General features: G+C 47.1%; 1 protein-coding gene across 5 annotated transcripts in view; it reads right to left on the reverse strand.

The window, feature by feature from the left end:
- The window catches only part of ZC3H7B (zinc finger CCCH-type containing 7B), a 158,927-nt gene that overhangs the window by 68,281 nt on the left and 72,734 nt on the right, over positions 1 to 17,912 (reverse strand). For all 5 annotated transcript variants that reach the window (XM_088472740.1, XM_088472743.1, XM_088472741.1 and 2 more), the window contains 3 exons: positions 16,665 to 16,837; positions 3,386 to 3,599; positions 2,168 to 2,217 (listed from right to left, as the gene is read on the reverse strand). In XM_088472740.1, coding sequence (XP_088328866.1) covers positions 2,168 to 2,217; positions 3,386 to 3,599; positions 16,665 to 16,837 — 437 coding nt within the window. The remainder of the gene's footprint in view (positions 1 to 2,167; positions 2,218 to 3,385; positions 3,600 to 16,664; positions 16,838 to 17,912) is intronic.

Genomic DNA, 17,912 nt, shown 5'->3' on the forward strand with positions numbered 1-17,912 from the left:
TGCCCCCCCTGCAAGGGAATAAGCGGACTTCAGGCAGATTTCTACCTTGCGGTCCGTAGCATCCTTAAGGGAGGACATGGATGGCATCGGCAATGTGGCACTACGGACAAGACGGGTCACGTGAGAATCCACCTGTGGAGGGGATTCACACTTAGCAAAATAATTATCCGCGAACGGATAAGCCACCGCCAGGCGTCTCTGCGGCTGGTATCTTTTGCCAGGTTGTTTCCACGCCTCCTCTAAATGGTCCACCAACTGACCCGAAAGAGGAAAGACTGTGGCATCGCCCTTCACATCTTTGAAAAAGGCATACTTAGATTTAGCCGCTGGGGGAACTTCGTCCTCAATCACCAAGGCTGTGCGGACCGCCCGAATAAGTCCAGGAATATATACTTTGGACTTAGCATCAGCGTCCTTAGTATGGAAAGGTTCCTGATCGTAAGGATCCAGAATCTCCCCATCATCAGACGTCCCTTCGTCATCCTCATAAGGAGCGGACAGAGACGCCACCGGCCTTTTATGAGGCCGCATCACAGACTCCCCTTGCAACACATCCGACAAGTGCTGTACAGAACTCGTCAGGGAGTTAACCCACGCTGGCTCCTGAGAACCCGGGAGCGGGGAAATAGGGAGACTGTGGGGTACCACCAATTGTCGTGGGAACCCCTGCATGGGTGACGACACCACAGACTGCTGGGACAAACCCATCGGAGTAAACGCGGGCTGCGGAGCTAACTGGCCCACTAAAGCTGTTAACGCCTGAGCGAAACAAGCCCAGGGCGGCTCCTGTACCGGTGCTGTAACCGTAATAGGCCGCGCCATGGACAAACACTGCCGGCAAAGGCCCTCCGCGCTACCCTCCCCCTCCGCTAACGGTACTTTGCACGTGGTACACTGTAGCCGGAGGGGAAAATCACTTTCAGACATGATGGCACCACGTATGTGACCTCTCTCACCAATTAAGTATTAAATAGGCGAGAGACCACCCTGCAGCACCGCACCGCAAGGGCTTTAGCAGAAAGAACAGGGACAGTAATAAAGCTGACAGTTTAGAGAAGAAAAGTTACAGGCAGCGCTAGCACAGTCACATACAATGCAGAGAAATAACAATTCCTGCACTAACAGCGCTGATCACTCAACTACACAGACACAGGGCCTGGTAGGACACAGCTCTGCATACACAGACCTGAGCCACAGCGGAGGAGAGGTATGCGGGGGGACCCAGACCACGATGCTTCCTTCCAGACTTCCAGCAGCGTTCACCATGCGTTGCAGAGAAGATGACCGCCGAGGAGCAGAGAGAAGCTGGCCTGGGGGAGGAGCGCTGACACAGGACCAGTCAGCACAGTGCAGAGAGGGCTGTGTGCAGCGGGGGAGGCGCCGGCTGTGAGACAGGGAAGGCGCGCTCCCCTGGCATGCATTTAACCCCTGGGACGCTGCAGCGCTACCGCTCTGCTGCGGTCCGCTGTCCCAGGGGGTAGTGGAAGCGCAGGTTGGTCGCCTGGCTCCACGCTGCAGCCAGTCCCCAGGGAGCCCCCTGCCTGGGGACTTAGGACCATGTGATCAGCGGGGACCCACCGCGGGACCCCGCTGCTTACCTCTGTCCCCCTTGAATCCGGCCATTGTCTGGAACATCTGGGGTCACCGCTAGCTGTGACCCCAGACGCCCACCAGCATCCCCGGATCAGTACCGGCGTTCTGGTACCGGCGGGGTGTAGGGAAGACAGCATGGACGTCAGGACTGACTGTCCATGCTGTTCATCCAGATGTGCAGCCACAGCTGCATGAAGAAAAAGCTTCAGGGGCTCTTCTAGCCCCCACTCCAACAGGTGCACCCGACTCCGGCCGGGCACCAAACTAAACTGAGGTGCCTTGGCCCGGGGGCGGGGTATAGGAGGGGGACCTAGTGCATCCTGGGAGGCTGAAAGCTTAACTCTTTGGTGCCCTGCGACTGACGTCACACCTATACCCCAAGGTATCCTGTGGATACCCTATGGACCCTGAAGTAGAAATAACAGTTTTAGTGCAGTATTCAAAACAATTATCTTAAAATAGATGCTGGATCTGAAAGTGCTATTAAGACATTCAATGCATAAAACAAAATTATTTCTCAGTATTAGGTGCCTCACTAACATTTAATGACTGGAAAGTTAAGGACTAACCCTACCTTTTGCTTCTGGTTTCCTTTCAGCAATAAAGGATCTAGATGCTTTGCATCTACACAAACAATAAAATAAAAACCTTATCACTGCATTGCATATTGATCTGTCAAAGCAAAATTATAAACAAATTATAAAAATGTAGAGAATATTTGCAAGTACACAGTCAACACAGCTTACAATGGGATGCTGCAATTTATCCGTTCTTATCCTTTATATGGCGCCACAAAGTGTCCTCAGCGCTTTACAAGGTACATAGACAGAAGCAGTATGAACAAAACAAGAACAAAGTCACTTACAGTACAGAATATAGCAGGACATGGTTTATAAACATTGCTGCATCAGCAGTCATAATACCCAAGGAAAGGTGCAGTTGTGGGAAGGAGATAATGGTATAAGTGAGGGAAGACAAAGCACCTGAAGGAAGAGGTCCCTGCTTGTAGAGCTTACAGTCTACAGGGGAAGGGGGGGGGGGGGGTGCATATACATTATGCATATACATTAAAGCCTTCAAAATTGGGTGGGGAAGTGAGCTAGCTGTAGACAGTTTCCCAGAGTATGGCAAGAGCTTTGAGCAGGCAAGTACTAAATACACTCCATTAGAGAGGGTATATAGAAAACGGTTATAGATGGGGTATAATTTGAAATGTGAACCCTTATCCTAAGGGTTTATTTTTAAAATGTAACTTCAACTAAAAAAAAAAAAAACTTTCATAAAGTCAAGTTCCCCTGTTGAAAGGCTGAAGACGTTTTGATACTGATTATTTAATTGTGCATATTTATATGATTAAAACAATAATATGACCAAGTATTACTTTTTGCAGACTTATCAATCCTGTAAAGCTATATTTTTCGATCAGTCTACTCAATCCCTACTTATATGTCAGTAAATGTTTAAGTTTATCTAGGAATTTAAACGACGACTTATACATTGCATTTTTTTGGACTGGTCACATACTAGTAGGTTAATTGGCTCCTAACAAAATGACCCCTAGTGTCTATGTGTGTGATAGGGAATATAGAGTGTAAGCTCCACTGGGGCAGGGACTGATGTTAATGGCCAAATATTCTCTGTAAAGTGCTGCGGAAAATGTGTGCGCTATATAAATAACTGGTAATAAATAATAATATATATACATACATATATATATATATATAAAAAATTGATTACACTAGTCAGTATGCAGCCTGTGTCATGCTGTAGGAATAATTTTTCACTTATTTACCATTTCCAAATGTGTCCAGACTGTCCAATGTCTCCCGAGTGGGCTCAAAGGTGTCCAGTGTATCCAAATGTAGACTAAAAGGCTGTAGAGGCACTACCGGAAAGGGAGACAACGGTAGCGTGGGTGGTACAGGAAGGCCTGTCGTACCCATTGTAGAGAGCAACTGATTAGATGTGGGAAATACTGGTATCATCTGTGGCACCTGTTTGGATGCCTGTAAAAAAAAACAAAAAAAAACACATTATGATAGTGTATTAATATGCTCTGCATCAGTGTCTTTTTCCTATACAGAAGAGGTCCAATTCTCACTAGACAAAAAGGACTATGCAATACGTAAGGGGCATGATAATATATGGTGTATAATACCTTAAATTAGCGCACCACACCAAAGGCAGTAAGCTGCACATAAAATAGCTAACAGAGGCATGCATCTGAGTATGGAAGGTGTGCCTTGACCACTGGTGGACACCTTGGATGTGTCATGTGACCAGGAAGTGCACTGCAGTGTTTAGAGAATGGAGCTCAGCTCAGTCAGCAGCAGCAAGAGAAGACACAGTGAGTTAGGTAGGAGAATCAATGGACACAGAAGCTTCGTGTAGTGAGGGGAGAGTTACAGTAAATAGGGTGTGACACAGGCTCCTAGCACTTAAGACTCATCTCCATGTGTGCCTCCCCAGCCATTGACCTCACCGCACGTCACTGGGGAACACCTTAACTTTCCGGTTTTAGAATATATACTAAATCTACCCCCAAGTGTCCATCGTCTAATGCAGCTTCAGAGACAAATAGGTAAGTCAATATATAATACAATGATTGTGGTCAAGGTGAATTCAGTGCTCCCCTTTCTCCCTCTGTGGTGCTGCAATTTATTACCATCAATGTCTGAGTACTCTGTAGAAAGCAGCAAGTACAAGCAACCAGTTTTCTTATTTAATGGTAAATTAAATATAGTCCGATAATCCTGAGGTTTGTAAATAATTTCAGAACTGGAATCTCTATTTACAAGCTAATCTCATGCTCAGGAAAAAAGCCAGTGTATTGCATAGGGTATTTTTAGATCCTTTAACTCTCCAGTACTGTGCAAAAGATTTAGGCAGGTGTGGAAAAAATGCTGCAAAGTAAGAATGCTTTAAAAAATAACAGGAGATATGGTAAGAACTTACCTTTGTTATCTCTGTTTCTACGAAGTCCATAGGGTCCACAGGGTTGACCTTGGGGTATAGCTGGATCTGGATCCACGGCACCACGTAGTTAAAGCTTTAGCTGTTCCCAGGATGCACTTGGGTCCGTTCTCTATACCCCGCCCCCGAGCCACAGGCACCCCAGTTGGTAAGAAGCCAAGGCCGGAGGAGGAGACTAAACAGAGAGAAGGAAGACTGGAACACACAAGAAACCATACTCACAGAAATGGGAGACGGAGAAACTGGTGACGAGCCACACAGCCCATTTGAAGCAAGGTGCGTCAAGGCGGGCGCCCTGTGGACCCTATGGACTTTGTAGAAACAGAGATAACAAAGGTAAGTTCTTACCATGGGCCTGATTCAGAGCCGGACTCTTTGACCAGAGCGCTCGCTCTGAATCAGGGCCCACCTCCATTAAAATGGAGCGTCCTCCTGGACGCTCGCAATGCTGTGGGTCACCACCCACAGCATATACGAACGTGCAAAAAGATGGTCGCGATGGTCGTGACCATCGGAACTGCGAGTGAAAGCCTGCGGTTGGGTTTCCCAACCGCAAGGCCAGGAGTGATTTTGGCTCTATCAGAGCCAAAATCACTCCCACTGACATCACTAGTGATGTCAGTGGGGCCGGCTTCAGACGGTAGACGTTCCCTTGGGAACGCCTCCATCTGGCAGGCACGCCCACGGCACGCCCACCAAAGGGGGCGTGCTGTCAGTCACCATCGACAGCACGCCCCCTTTGATGAGATACTCCGAGCGAAGGAAAGTCCTTCGCTCGCCGGGTCTCGCGCATGCGCACGACGGAGGTCCCTCCGTCGTGTGCATGCGCAGTGGGGAACATCGACCCACTTGCGAGCGTACTGCCGCTCGTGAGTGGGTCTGAATGACCCCCCATATCTCTTGTTTTCTACTTCAGGGTCCATAGGGGGTCCACAGGGTTGACCTTGGGGATGTCCCAAAGCAGTTCAACTAAGGGCGGGGATGCTCCTGTGCAGAAAGGAGAATCCTGCGCGGCGAAGGTGTCAAACACATAAAACCTCAAAAACGTCTTAATTGAAGACCAAGTGGCTGCCTTACACAGCTGAACAGCGGAGGCACCACATCTAGCAGCACAAGAAGGACCCACTGACCGAGTGGAATGAGCCTTAACAGAGGCTGGGACAGGTAAACCTTCCTGTATATAAGCCTCACGAATAACAGAACAAAGCAACCGGCAACAGTTCCTGTGAAAACCAAAGAATCAGATTTTCTAACAAAAAAAGTCCGGTCCACATAAATTTTGAGAGCACGGACAACGTCCAACGAAGCCTCACCAGCTGTAAGGTCAGATGACTGAAAAGCTGGCACCACAAGTTCCTGATTAATGTGGAACTTAAGAGACAACTTTAGGCAAAAACTTAGGACGAGTGCGAAGCACCGCTCTGTCCTGGTGAAAAATTAAGAAGGGGGGACTACAGGAAAGCGCCCCCAACTCAGATACCCTCCTGGCTGAAGCAATAGCCAGGAGAAAAACAGTCTTAAGTGTTAACCACTTGAGGTCAACTGACTCAAGAGGCTCAAACGGAGGTCCCTGCAGGACCCAAAGAACCACCGCTTAGTCCCACGCAGCCACTGGAGGCACAAAGGGAGGCTGGTTTCGAAGAACACCCTGGAAAAAGGTGTGAACATCAGGCAGTGTAGCGATCCTACGTTGGAACCACACAGACAGAGCTGACACATGAACCTTCAGGGAAGCCAGACGTAAGCCCAGGTCAAGCCCTGACTGGAGAAATGCCAAAATCCTAGAAACCCTGAACACCTGAGGATCAAAGTTTCTGGACTCACACCACTGAAAGTAAGTGTGCCACACCCTGTGGTAAATCCGAGCGGAGGCAGGTTTACGCACCCTGAGCATGGTACTGATGACAGAGCTCGAAAATCCCCGGGACCTTAAGACGGCTGTCTCAAGAGCCACGCCGTCAAAGACAGTTGACCCAGATCCGGGTAAAGGCAGGGCCCCTGAGACAGCAGGTCCCGACGCTGAGGTAGAAGGTACGGCATGTCGATAGACAAGCTCCTGAGATCGGAGTACCAAGGACGTCTGGGCCACGCTGGAGCCACCAGCAGAAATGTGCCTCCGTCCTGTTTGATTTTTCTTAGTACCTGATGCAGCAGGGAGACCGGAGGAAACAGGTATGCTAGGTGAAATGTCCACTTCACCGACAGCGCGTCCACCAGACTTGCGCTTGCGCCCCTTGTCCTTGAACCGCAAACGGGTAACTTGTAGTTGTGACGAGAGGCCATCAGGTCCAACTCCGGCAGTCCCCATTTGTCCACGAGAAGTTGAAACACCTCTGGGTGAAGCGACCATTCCCCTGGGTGCACGACGTGACGGCTGAGGAAGTCCGCCTCCCAATTGAGGACTCCCGGGATGAAGACTGCCGAGATCGCAGGAAGGTGGCAGTCCGCCCAAGCCAGGATGCAAGACACTTCTAACATCGCCGCCCGACTGCGAGTTCCTCCCTGGTGATTGATGTACGCCACCGTGGTGGAGTTGTTGGATTGCACCTGTACCGCCCTTCCGTGAAGAGCGGTGCCGGACGACAGCAGAGCCCTGTACACGGCCAGCAGCTCCAGAACGTTTATGGGAAGAACCGCTTCCTCCCCAGACCAACAGCCCTGAAGAGACAACGAGCCGGTCACTGCCCCCAACCCATAATTGCCATCACCTTGGTGAACACCCTCGGAGCCGTGGAAAGGCCAAAAGGCAACGCCCGAAACTGGTAGTGATGTTGCAGGATAGCAAACCTCAGATACCGATGGTGTGCAGGTGCTATGGGCACGTGGAGATAGGCGTCCTGGATATCCAGGGAGACCATGTAATCCCCGGGTTCCATTGCCAGAATGATGGAACGTAACGTTTCCATCCTGAACTTGGGAACTCTGAGGTATTTGTTCAGAGACTTCAAATTCAGTATAGGGCGATGAGAACCTAACAGAGTAGAATAGTACCCCGTCCCGCGTTGAGACTGAGGACCGGGAACAATGACCCTTGCTTGTAGCAAGGATTGTATAGCCACCTGAATCTGGGAAGCTTTGGTCTTGTCCAGAGAAGGACAAAAAACTGGTGGGGCGGCCTAAACCGAAAAGACAGGGCGTACCCCTGAGAGACTACTTCTCGAACTCAGGCATCCGTGGTGGTATTGTGCCAACACTGGGCGAAATGGAGAAGTCGGCCTCCCACTCTGAAGTCCCCCAGGCAGCAGGTTTATCCTCCTGCTTGGAAGAAGGGCGCCGGGCACTCCAGGCTTGCTTCTTGGGTTTAGAGGCGGTCTTAGCCGCCGACTGCCTCTAGGAAGGCCTTTTGCCTTACCCTGAACCCGAAAGGAACGAAAGGCCGAGCTCCGGACCTTGACAGGCGTTGCTGCTGAAGGAAATAAAGCGGACTTGGATTTAGCCAGGGTATCCACTATTTTGTCCAAGTCCGGACCAAATAGCAATTCTCCATTGAAAGGTAAGGCCTCCAGACCTTTCTTTGAATCAGCGTCCGCTCTCCAGGACCTCAGCCATAAGGATCGGCGGGCAGACACTGCTGCAGCCGATACTCGATAGGTCAGCAGACTAGCATCCAAAAAGGCTTCTCCAATATAGGAAGCAGCGTCTCTCATCTGTCCTAACAACGCCCTCTGGACATATGGAGCATCGTCCAGAAAGGTATCCTCTAATGCGTTGGGCCAACCCTCAATGGCCTTGGCCACCCAGGAGATGGCCATGGACGGTCGGGCCACTTCCCCTGAGAGGGAGTAAATGGACTTTAAGCAAGTCTCAACTTTTCTGTCCGTGGGATCCTTCAGCGAGGATATAGACGGTAATGGCAGAGTAGCGCTCCTTATTAAACGGGTGACATGGGAATCCACCGCCGGTGGAGTTTCCCATTTTTTTTACAATGTGCCTCAGGAAAAGGATAATTAGAAGCCAACCGCTTCTGTGGCAGGAATCTCTTACTGGGCGCCTGCCAAGCCACCGCCATATGATCCGTCAACTGATCAGACAGGGGAAAACACCGCAGAAGCCACCTTAGTTTTTTTGAAACTAGGACACTTCGACTTAGGAGCTGGTGCCTCATCCTCTATTAGGAGAATGTCTCGCACTGCCCTAACCAGTGCTCGCACATTAATGGACGACTTGGTATCTACCTCCTGGACCGATGTGTCTTCATGAACCTCCCCATTATCTGAGGACCCCTCAGAGTCCGATAAATGTGCCGCCTGCACCATTAATGTGCGTTTTGACGCCCTTGAAGGCATGTCACTCTGTAACATTGACTGAAAAGCCGAAGACGCGGCTGCCAAATTTTGTACGGAGTTGGAGAGCACATCCACCCAGGGTGGAGGAGCCGCCACAGGGGCCTGGAAGGGCACCACAGACTGCTGCGTCACAGGGGAAGCCTGTATATACATAGGTAACCCCGCATAAGGACCAACAGACTGAGACCTGGGGGGGGGCTCCGCAATAATTGCGGGACACCCGGGGAATGGGGGATGGCTGGCTGGGGCAACGCCCTAGTAGGGACAGCAGTCGGGACCGACAGACGGTCCGCAATAGACACCAGCACCTGAGAAAACATCGCCCATGGTGGTTCCTGATTCATAGGAGGTTTTGATGGGCCAGTAACCACCTGGCACCGTCTACACAGGCCATCCTGTGACAAATCCTCCCTATCCACTCCTGCAGAACAGCGTCTGCAGGAGACCAACACCGGAGCCACGGAGTGCTCAATCTCCTCTTCCGACATGACAAAATATATTATATAAATAAATATATCTGGCAACAGACCAGAATCAAGCGCACTCACCAGTGTGCTGAACAACAGCCCACAATATGGTACTGTGTAGCACACAACTGTATGTGACGGACCTCACAAATCCGTGATTTATATAGGTGAGGTCTGTAGAAACTCCCCTCCCCCACACACCTGTAGGGCTTGTAGGAGAAGTAAAGGGATAGATATAGGTTGACAGGAAGTAGAAATAAGCACAGACAGGCAGCACTAGTAAAGTCACATACCATGCAGGAAGATATACTCACTGCACCTTTCCACTACAATCAACCTGCCCAGATTCAGTGTACACTGTCCTTGATCGCGGGAGAGGTACACAGGGGGACCGGTCCTCGTGCCCCCTGAGAGATCTGCGCTGCCACAGAGAAAATGGCCCCCAGAGGAGGAGTGGCCGAGTAACTGCAGCTCAGCGACGCCAGACTACGAGCTGAAAGGCGCGCTGAGCTGAGGGGAGGAGCAGCTAAACAGGGAAGGCTTCCTCCCCATGCTAGCTATTAACCCCCGGGTTGCCGGCATCCCGCTTGCCGCTAAATAACCCTGGTGGTCTAGTGGACTGACGGGGTATTCCTCCGATGGGGGGGAGCCCGCCGCCACCGCTAGCTCCCCCGTCTGTCCCCAAGACCGGGGGCAGAGGACTGCATTTTACAGGCACCTGCGAGCCGCCGCTAACCAGCGACTCGCGGCTTACCTGTCACTCCCCGGCGTCTCCGGCAGCAGTCCAGGGAGGTCCCCAGAGTCCAGCTAGTAACTCTAGCCTCCCGCCGCGATCCCCAGTGCAATACTGGCATTGCGGCGCCAGCGGGGAGTAAAAACGGCAGCGTGGGAGTCTGCACAGACAGCCCTTCGCTGCCACTCTGAAGAGCCCAGTAAAAAAAAAAATTAAAAAGGCTCTATAAAAAAAATCAAAAAGCTTTGGGGGGCTGCTCCTACAGTCCCTCTGCGCAGGGTGACCAGACTCCGGCCGGGCACCAACTTAAACTGGGGTGCCTGTGGCTCGGGGGCGGGTATAGAGGACGGACCCAAGTGCATCCTGGGAGCAGCTAAAGCTTTAACTGCATGGTGCCCGTGGATCCAGATCCAGCTATGCCCCAAGGTCAAACCTGTGGACCCCCTATGGGCCCTGAAGTAGAAAGAAGTGCTAATAGTTTATATTCATCAATTAACAAAATTCAAAGTGAATGAACAGAAGAGAAATCTAAATCAAATCAATATTTGGTGCGACCACACTCTGCCTTCAAAAACAGCATCAATTCTTCTAGATACACTTGCTCACAGTTTTTGAGGGAACTCAGCAGGGAAGTTGTTCCAAACATCTTGGAGAACTAACCACAGATCTTCTGTGGATGTAGGCTTGCTCAAATCCTTCTGTCTCTCCTCATGTAATCCCAGACAGACTCGATGTTGAGATCGGGGCTCTGTGGGAGCCATATCATCACTTCCTGGACTCCTTGTTCTTCTTTACGTTCTTAATGACATTGGCTGTATGTTTGGGGTCGTTGTCCTGCTGTAGAATAAATTTGGAGCCAATCAATCAGACGTCTCCCTGATGGTATTGCATGATGGATAAGTATCTGCCTGTATTTCTCAGCATTGAGGACACCATTAATCCTGACCAAGTCCCCAACTCCATTTGCTGAAATGCAGCCCCAAACTTGCAAGGTACGTCCACCATGCTTCACTGTTGCCTGCAGACACTCATTATTGTACCACTCTGCGAACAAACTGCCTTCTGTTACAGCCAAACATTTAAAATTTTGACTCACCAGTCCAGAGCACCTGCTGCCATTTTTCTGCACCCCAGTTCCTATGTTTTCATGCATAGTCGCCTGGTCTTGTTTCCACGTTGAATGTATGGCTTTTTGGCCATAATTTTTCAATGAAGACCACTTCTGGCCAAACTTCTCCAAACAACAGATGGATGCACCTGGGTCCCAGTGGTTTCTGCCAGTTCTGAGCTGATGGCACTGCTGGACATCTTCCGATTTCGAAGAAAAGCAAGCTAGATAAGTCTTTCATCTGATGCACTAATATCCATGGCAGATCGATACGTCTACGGTCCTCAACGTTGCCAGTTTCTTTGTGCATCTTCAAAAGAGCTTTAACAGCACATCTTGAAACCCCAGTCTGCTTTGAAATCTTTGTCTGGGAGAGACCTTACTGATGCAGTATAGCTACCTTGTGTCTTGTTGCTGTGCTCAGTCTTGCCATGGTGTATGACCTGTGACATGAAACGTACTTCCACAACCTCACCTTTGTAGCAAAGTTTGGCTTTTCCTCACCCAGTTTTAAGCTTCCTACACAGCTGTTTCTGTTTCAGTTAGCGACTGTGTTTCAATGAAAATGATTATCATCACCTGTTTGGTATGATTGGTTAATCATACACCTCGCTATAATCCTTCAAAATCACTGACATTGTGCAAGTGTACATAAAAGAATTGATTTTGTTTTGAGGTCCAAGGGTGGTCATATCAAATATTGATTTGATTTAAATATCTCTTCTGTTCACTTTGCTAATTGATTAAAATAAACCAGAGGTTCTCAAACTCGGTCCTCAGGACCCCACACAGGTCACACCGCAGGTGCACAGGTCTAGTCATTACTCACTGACACATTTTAAAAGATCCACAGGTGGAGCTAATTATTTCACTTGTGATTCTGTGAGGAGACCTGGAAGACATGCACCGTTTGGGATCCTGAGGACAGAGTTTGAGAACCTGTGAAATAAACTATTAACACTTCTATTTATGAAAGCATTCTTACTTTGCAGTATTTTTTCCATGCCTGACTTTTGCACAGTACTGTATAGGATGACGCCATTACATAGATTCCTGTGAGATGAGACATTTTCCAGTACCATAACAGACTGCACTCCTCCAGACCTAAGATCAGACCTCATTTTGTTGGAAGTTGGAGCAGTTTTTATCAAGGTTCGGCCTCTTCAACAAAAAATAAAAATGAGACGGTTCCCAGATCCAGGAGCATCTAGCATTAAGTGTGTTATGGCACTCATTTCTAAAAATAAATCGGTGATGGAATGTAGAACTGTTAATGAAGGTAAAACGAGCCTGGTTAGGAGGACTGCCCAATGAAGCAAACTTGCTATATTTCTTTTTGAACCTTGTATGATCTTACGCTACAAAACTTCAGTAGTTTCTAATATTGTTTTATTTTACACTAGGTATATATATTATACCATTAAAACAACATGAGTGGTGTGAACAACCATATAAACGGCTGTAATTTGACATGACATCAAACATGCTATATTTCTCATAATAGTGGTAATATTAAAATGTACCTCATCCATGTCAGGAGTGACACAAATTATATTCAACATTTATGCACTGAAATTACACATTAACTACAGATTCTACGTTTCAAGTTTACCCCAATCTGTGGTTCTTTTAAAAATTTAAAACTGAAACACTAATGACGTCTAAAGTTTGCAAAAGCCATTCTTCCTCAACCAAATGTAAAGCACTACTCTGAGATTTAGGACATAACTTGGGAGCCTCACTTTCAGAAAAAGGTACAGCATCTCAGGTACCAAACCTTGATGGCTGGTGTCTGTAGTGCAAATTGCATATCATAGAAGAGTGCTCCTTTATCTAAGAAAACCGGTGGCAAAGCAAAAGTTTGGACCAGCATACAGCCGTGACCTGAGCTATGCAGCTAAGATATAACCACTGCATAAACTTTTGGACTGCGCCGCCATCAAGGGGTAATGTCAGTGCTATGCGCCTAATGTGGCCTGAATATGTATTAGCAAATGTTGTGCAAAGAATGTTTAAAGACGTACCTCGTGCATCTGATATTTAATAATTGGCACACAGATTAGAGGATTTAGTCCCAGTGCTTCGCACAGTTGTAGAATTGTATAAACCAGAAGTTCCCAAATTCCGCCATTACAGTCTAGGTTTTAAGGATGCTTGAGCCCAGATGGTTAAATCAAATTGACTGAGGTGCTAATTAAGTCACCTGTGCTTATGCATGAATAACCTTAAAACCTGGACTGTAATGGTGCAGTTTGGGAACCTCTGGTATAAAAACTTATTCATTATATTTATTGAATATCCACGTTTAGGGAATAGAATTTTTTAAAGGAGACAGTGGGGGAGATGTATGAAGGGGCGATATGGGGGAAAACTAACGGTGCACGTTAAGTGCTGCAATTACCGCTTCCCTGCATGTAGTAATGCAGGGAAGAGAGCAGCCTGAAATGTCTGAATCTGCTTGTGTCCTATGGCAACCAGATTAGCAGAAAACTCTTATCCACTCTCCAGCTGAACGAAGGTTGAGCCCAGTGTCTATAAGCTCAGCCCTCTGCCCGCTACCAAGAGTGGCACTGGTCCATATTAAGCTGTCAGTGGGAAATTAGCCAACATCAACCAGGTGGTGTTGCAGCAACATGACCACGCATACTCAGAAGTAAGCTGTTCCAAGTGCCAATGTAGGAGCCTGGTAGAGTAAGCGGTTTCAGATGCCTCTGTTGGGCCTGGTGGTGGCAGTAAGATGCCCTCCTGCAGCACACAGAGGAGTTAGTATCCCCATACCCAAAGAGTTTCAAAGTAACTCCACTCCAGTTGCTCAAGGAATAGAGTAATCAGCCCTCATCTCTACCAACCAGTGGACTAAGGCCATCCTGGCACACCGTACCACCCTGAACTCTGCAAAGGAGACACGTTCAAAGCTCACACTGCGCAGAGCTGGAATCTGATTTAAGCATCTGAAAGTTTACTAACCACCCTTGAGACTAAAACTACTGTACTTAAAAGTGGCATCCAAAGACTCCCTCAAAGTAAAGGTGGGTACACACTAAACGATTGTGTACCCAGCGATGCGACCCATGATACGATACCAGCTCCAACGGGCCGACAAATCGGGCGGCCCGTACACACTGGGCGATCCGGTGCCCAAATACCTGATATGCCGACCCCCACCGATAGCGCTGAATGGGATTGTCAGTCACATCGCCTGATCTTCCTGCATGTACAATAGATCAAGCGATGCGGCTGACGACCTCACAGGAGCGTGCACTACAAAATGTAGTGCATACATACTGCACAATATTGACGATTTGTGGTTCTGATGCATCGAAATTGGCCAAATCATTAGCAATATGGTGTAGTGTGTATGGTTCTTAAGTCTATCTAAGAAGGGACATCCTATTTTCCTCTTAACAGTACAGTCAAAACTGCCATCAACCTGTGATAAACACTAGAGAGGTGGGAGGAATTCACTTTTTGGGGGGGCACCCTACCCTACCCCCTTTGCACATTTTCCTTGTCGCGCCCAATAGTTAGGTCTATTTATGCGCCACCAGTGGGAAAAATGAATGATTGCCCGACGCAGGAAAAACAATTTAATATCGCCCAGTCTAAATTGATGGGTGGTAGGGCACGCTAAAACAACTGAATTGCCCCCTAGGTGATGAATTGCAAACCTCCATATGTTCAGAGGTGTCAAATACACAAGTGCTGTGTTACATGGCACTTCTGTGAGTTCAGAATTGCTGAATTCACTATTGCAGCAGCAAAGCCTATGTGCACTGAGCTACACTATTCCATACTAGAAAAGACTAATGGCGGTATCCAATTAGTCCAGAGATATATATCCGGGGGTGAAAAACTGGGATTTTTGCAGATAATACCCTGTTTTCCCAAATATTTATCAAATATATCTTATTTGTTCAGCCGAACAAATAGATTTATTGTGCTGAAAACGCATAGGATCCGTGATAAGTTCCTGGACCTGTGTGTTTTCGCCATCAGGTCCCCGAAAAAAAAAAATTCCGGCGTCCGGCCTGACTTCGGGGCTAATTGGATAACCCCTGGGGGATCCATTAGCAGCAGTAATTTACTGCTGCCAATTGGATACCAGCCTAATTCTTGGAGAAAAATATTCAAGACGGGATGGTGAGTCTCATCTGTTATAGCATATGAAAGAAGGACAGAGAGAACACCTCCGGCCTTTAGATAATTTAGTGTCTCTAAAGATGTTTTACTCTGTTCTGGTCGCGTGCACCGGAATAAATGTGCACTACTTCCACTGTGCAACATATGAACCTGAAAACTTCAGGTCCAAAAAGCAGACTCCCTCCAAAGGAAGGAATCAAGAGGACCTCACATATTCTACACCAACATCTCAGGGCCTCAATAGTCTGCACACCCAGCAACTACTGCTAAATTAATAGATTACGGTTTCAGTATAAACGCATCTGAAACCGTTAAATAATGCACATAAGGGCAAAGCAGTGGTGGAGTAGGACAAAGCCCTAGGGTGAAACATAACCCACCATCTTTGTCCCTCTATTGTGCAGCACAGCAAATGCGATATGTCTGTGAACGTCGTCACTCACAGACATATCGTCTATACACACTGGCCGACAGGCAGCAGATATATTGGCTGATCAATTGATCGGCCAATATATTGGCCAGTGTGTACCCACATAAGACTCTGCTCCCCAAAAAGCTATCCCACTGAACAGGCTGTGCATTGTCATATAAATATTCAAAACATATTCAATGAAAACCAAATAAATTTTTAAGTAATTCAAATGTAAACTGGAAAAAGGAAGTTTTGAAATTTAAACAAAATGTTTTACCTTAATAAAAAGTTTATTTTTTGCTTAAAAAACAAACAAAACAAACTACAAAATAAAAATAACATCTAATTGCTTTGTGTATCTTGGAAATGACAAATATTCTAAAAGAATCACATTTCAAAAATAGTACTCATTTTATTTTCACAATGCAAAGTGCTTCAATAAAAAACATCTTAAAAAAAAATTATAAAATCCTATTTTAGAATTCAAGAACTAAAAGTAACAATTTGAACACAATATTGAATAAATGCAAAAAAATCTATACTATTTTCGGTTACCAGACAGGCTACAGTTCTATCACCATCAGCACATCAGAACGTTTCAGCAATTATACATTCCCACAGGAATTACCGGGTACACAATGGAGCGATGTTGTGATGATATGCTGTTTGGTGGCGACGTTTCGCCTACATCGCTCAGTTTGTACGCATGTTTGCGCACTCCTACGGTCACTAGCGACGGTCAAACCTAGCGATATCACTAGCGGCCAGTGCATTGTTAATGAATGACATAATGGTGAACATTACGTCGTTCATTAAAGTCGTCCAGTGTGGACGCACAATCATTGTTGATGGGCATTCATTCCAATGTCGGAACAAATGCCCGTTGCTCCAGTGTGTACCCAGCTTTTGACTTACTACAGGGTTAATAATGCAAAAGATGCCCATCTCTTACCATCTCCAATTCCAGGAAAGAGTCCAGCTCATCCCCAATAACGTCATCAGTAAAGTAATTGGCAGAGTTGGTTTTAGAAGGCATGGGGAGAGGGCATGCCGCAGGTCTCAGGCTATCATTCTGACAGCTAGTGCCCAGCGTGGAGGGGAAAAGTTTTGAATCGGAAGTAAAATCTACAATACAATGGCAAGACATTAAATACAAGAAATCTTGGAACATTAAATAAGTGCAGACTTGTTCTTTAGCCCTTTCAGCCATATGGACGTAGGAAGCATTCTTTTTATGTACATGAAAAGTTCCCAGGATGAGTGATACCTGTCCCAAGCGCTGCAGGAGTTCAAATGGGGAGGGAAGGTGGTGAGATTAAAATAAAACGCCCACCATTCTTCTTAGCCGAGTCGAGGGGGGTGGCTTGATGAGTCATCGCACCAGGGTCATGAGGACATTATTAAGCCATCTCACAGCAGTCAATTGTAAGGTGGGGTTACCAAGTACAACAATATTGCCTTAATTCTGGTGCCCAGATATCCAGTAAGACAATCGTTTGAAAGATAGGAGGCCCCTCTTTCAAAAGATGTGCTCCCCTAATGCCCAGATCTACACAGAGTTCCATATGATAAACAAAGGTTTGTCCTCATATGATGTGGTATGTGACTTTTCAAAACTACGAGTATTACTTGTTGGACTCTATTGGGAGTTTCATTCATAAAATAGCCTTTTGCCCACGCCGAAAAATCGGTACTTGTGGCCCGATTTGGCGATTATTACGCATATTTTACCTCGCACCTCCGTGAGCTGCGAGGTAAAGTCCAACTGCGGGGACTTGCTCGCGGGGTCTCAGTGACTCACACATGAGGAATCCCCGCTAACTGAATAGGTCCAGCGTGGCAATCAACCACAGGATTTAATTTAATATGCCCCTATGTGTAGAATCCAGTGTTTTGAAAAGGTGGATGATACAAAAACCTCAAAGAATTTGGTAGAGGATAGAGGAAAAAAAATAACTGCACACATTTACTTTTTAGTTAATTTCTTGCAATTTCAATTTACAGACTGATTCTATTTTCTAAAAATTCTAATGAAAAACAAAATATAGTTAAACTTGTGAGCACTGGATAAATAAATGTTTGATATTATGACCAGCACAAAAAATGGCATAAAGTACAAGTTTTGTAAGCAGCAATTTCCCATATTAACATTGTAGAGTTTGATCATATAATGAACAATTCAAGCATGGATCCTAACCGT

This window comes from Taudactylus pleione, unplaced genomic scaffold (genome assembly GCF_031769625.1).
Source record: "Taudactylus pleione unplaced genomic scaffold, aTauple2 ptg000128l, whole genome shotgun sequence".
Lineage (NCBI taxonomy): Eukaryota > Metazoa > Chordata > Amphibia > Anura > Myobatrachidae > Taudactylus > Taudactylus pleione.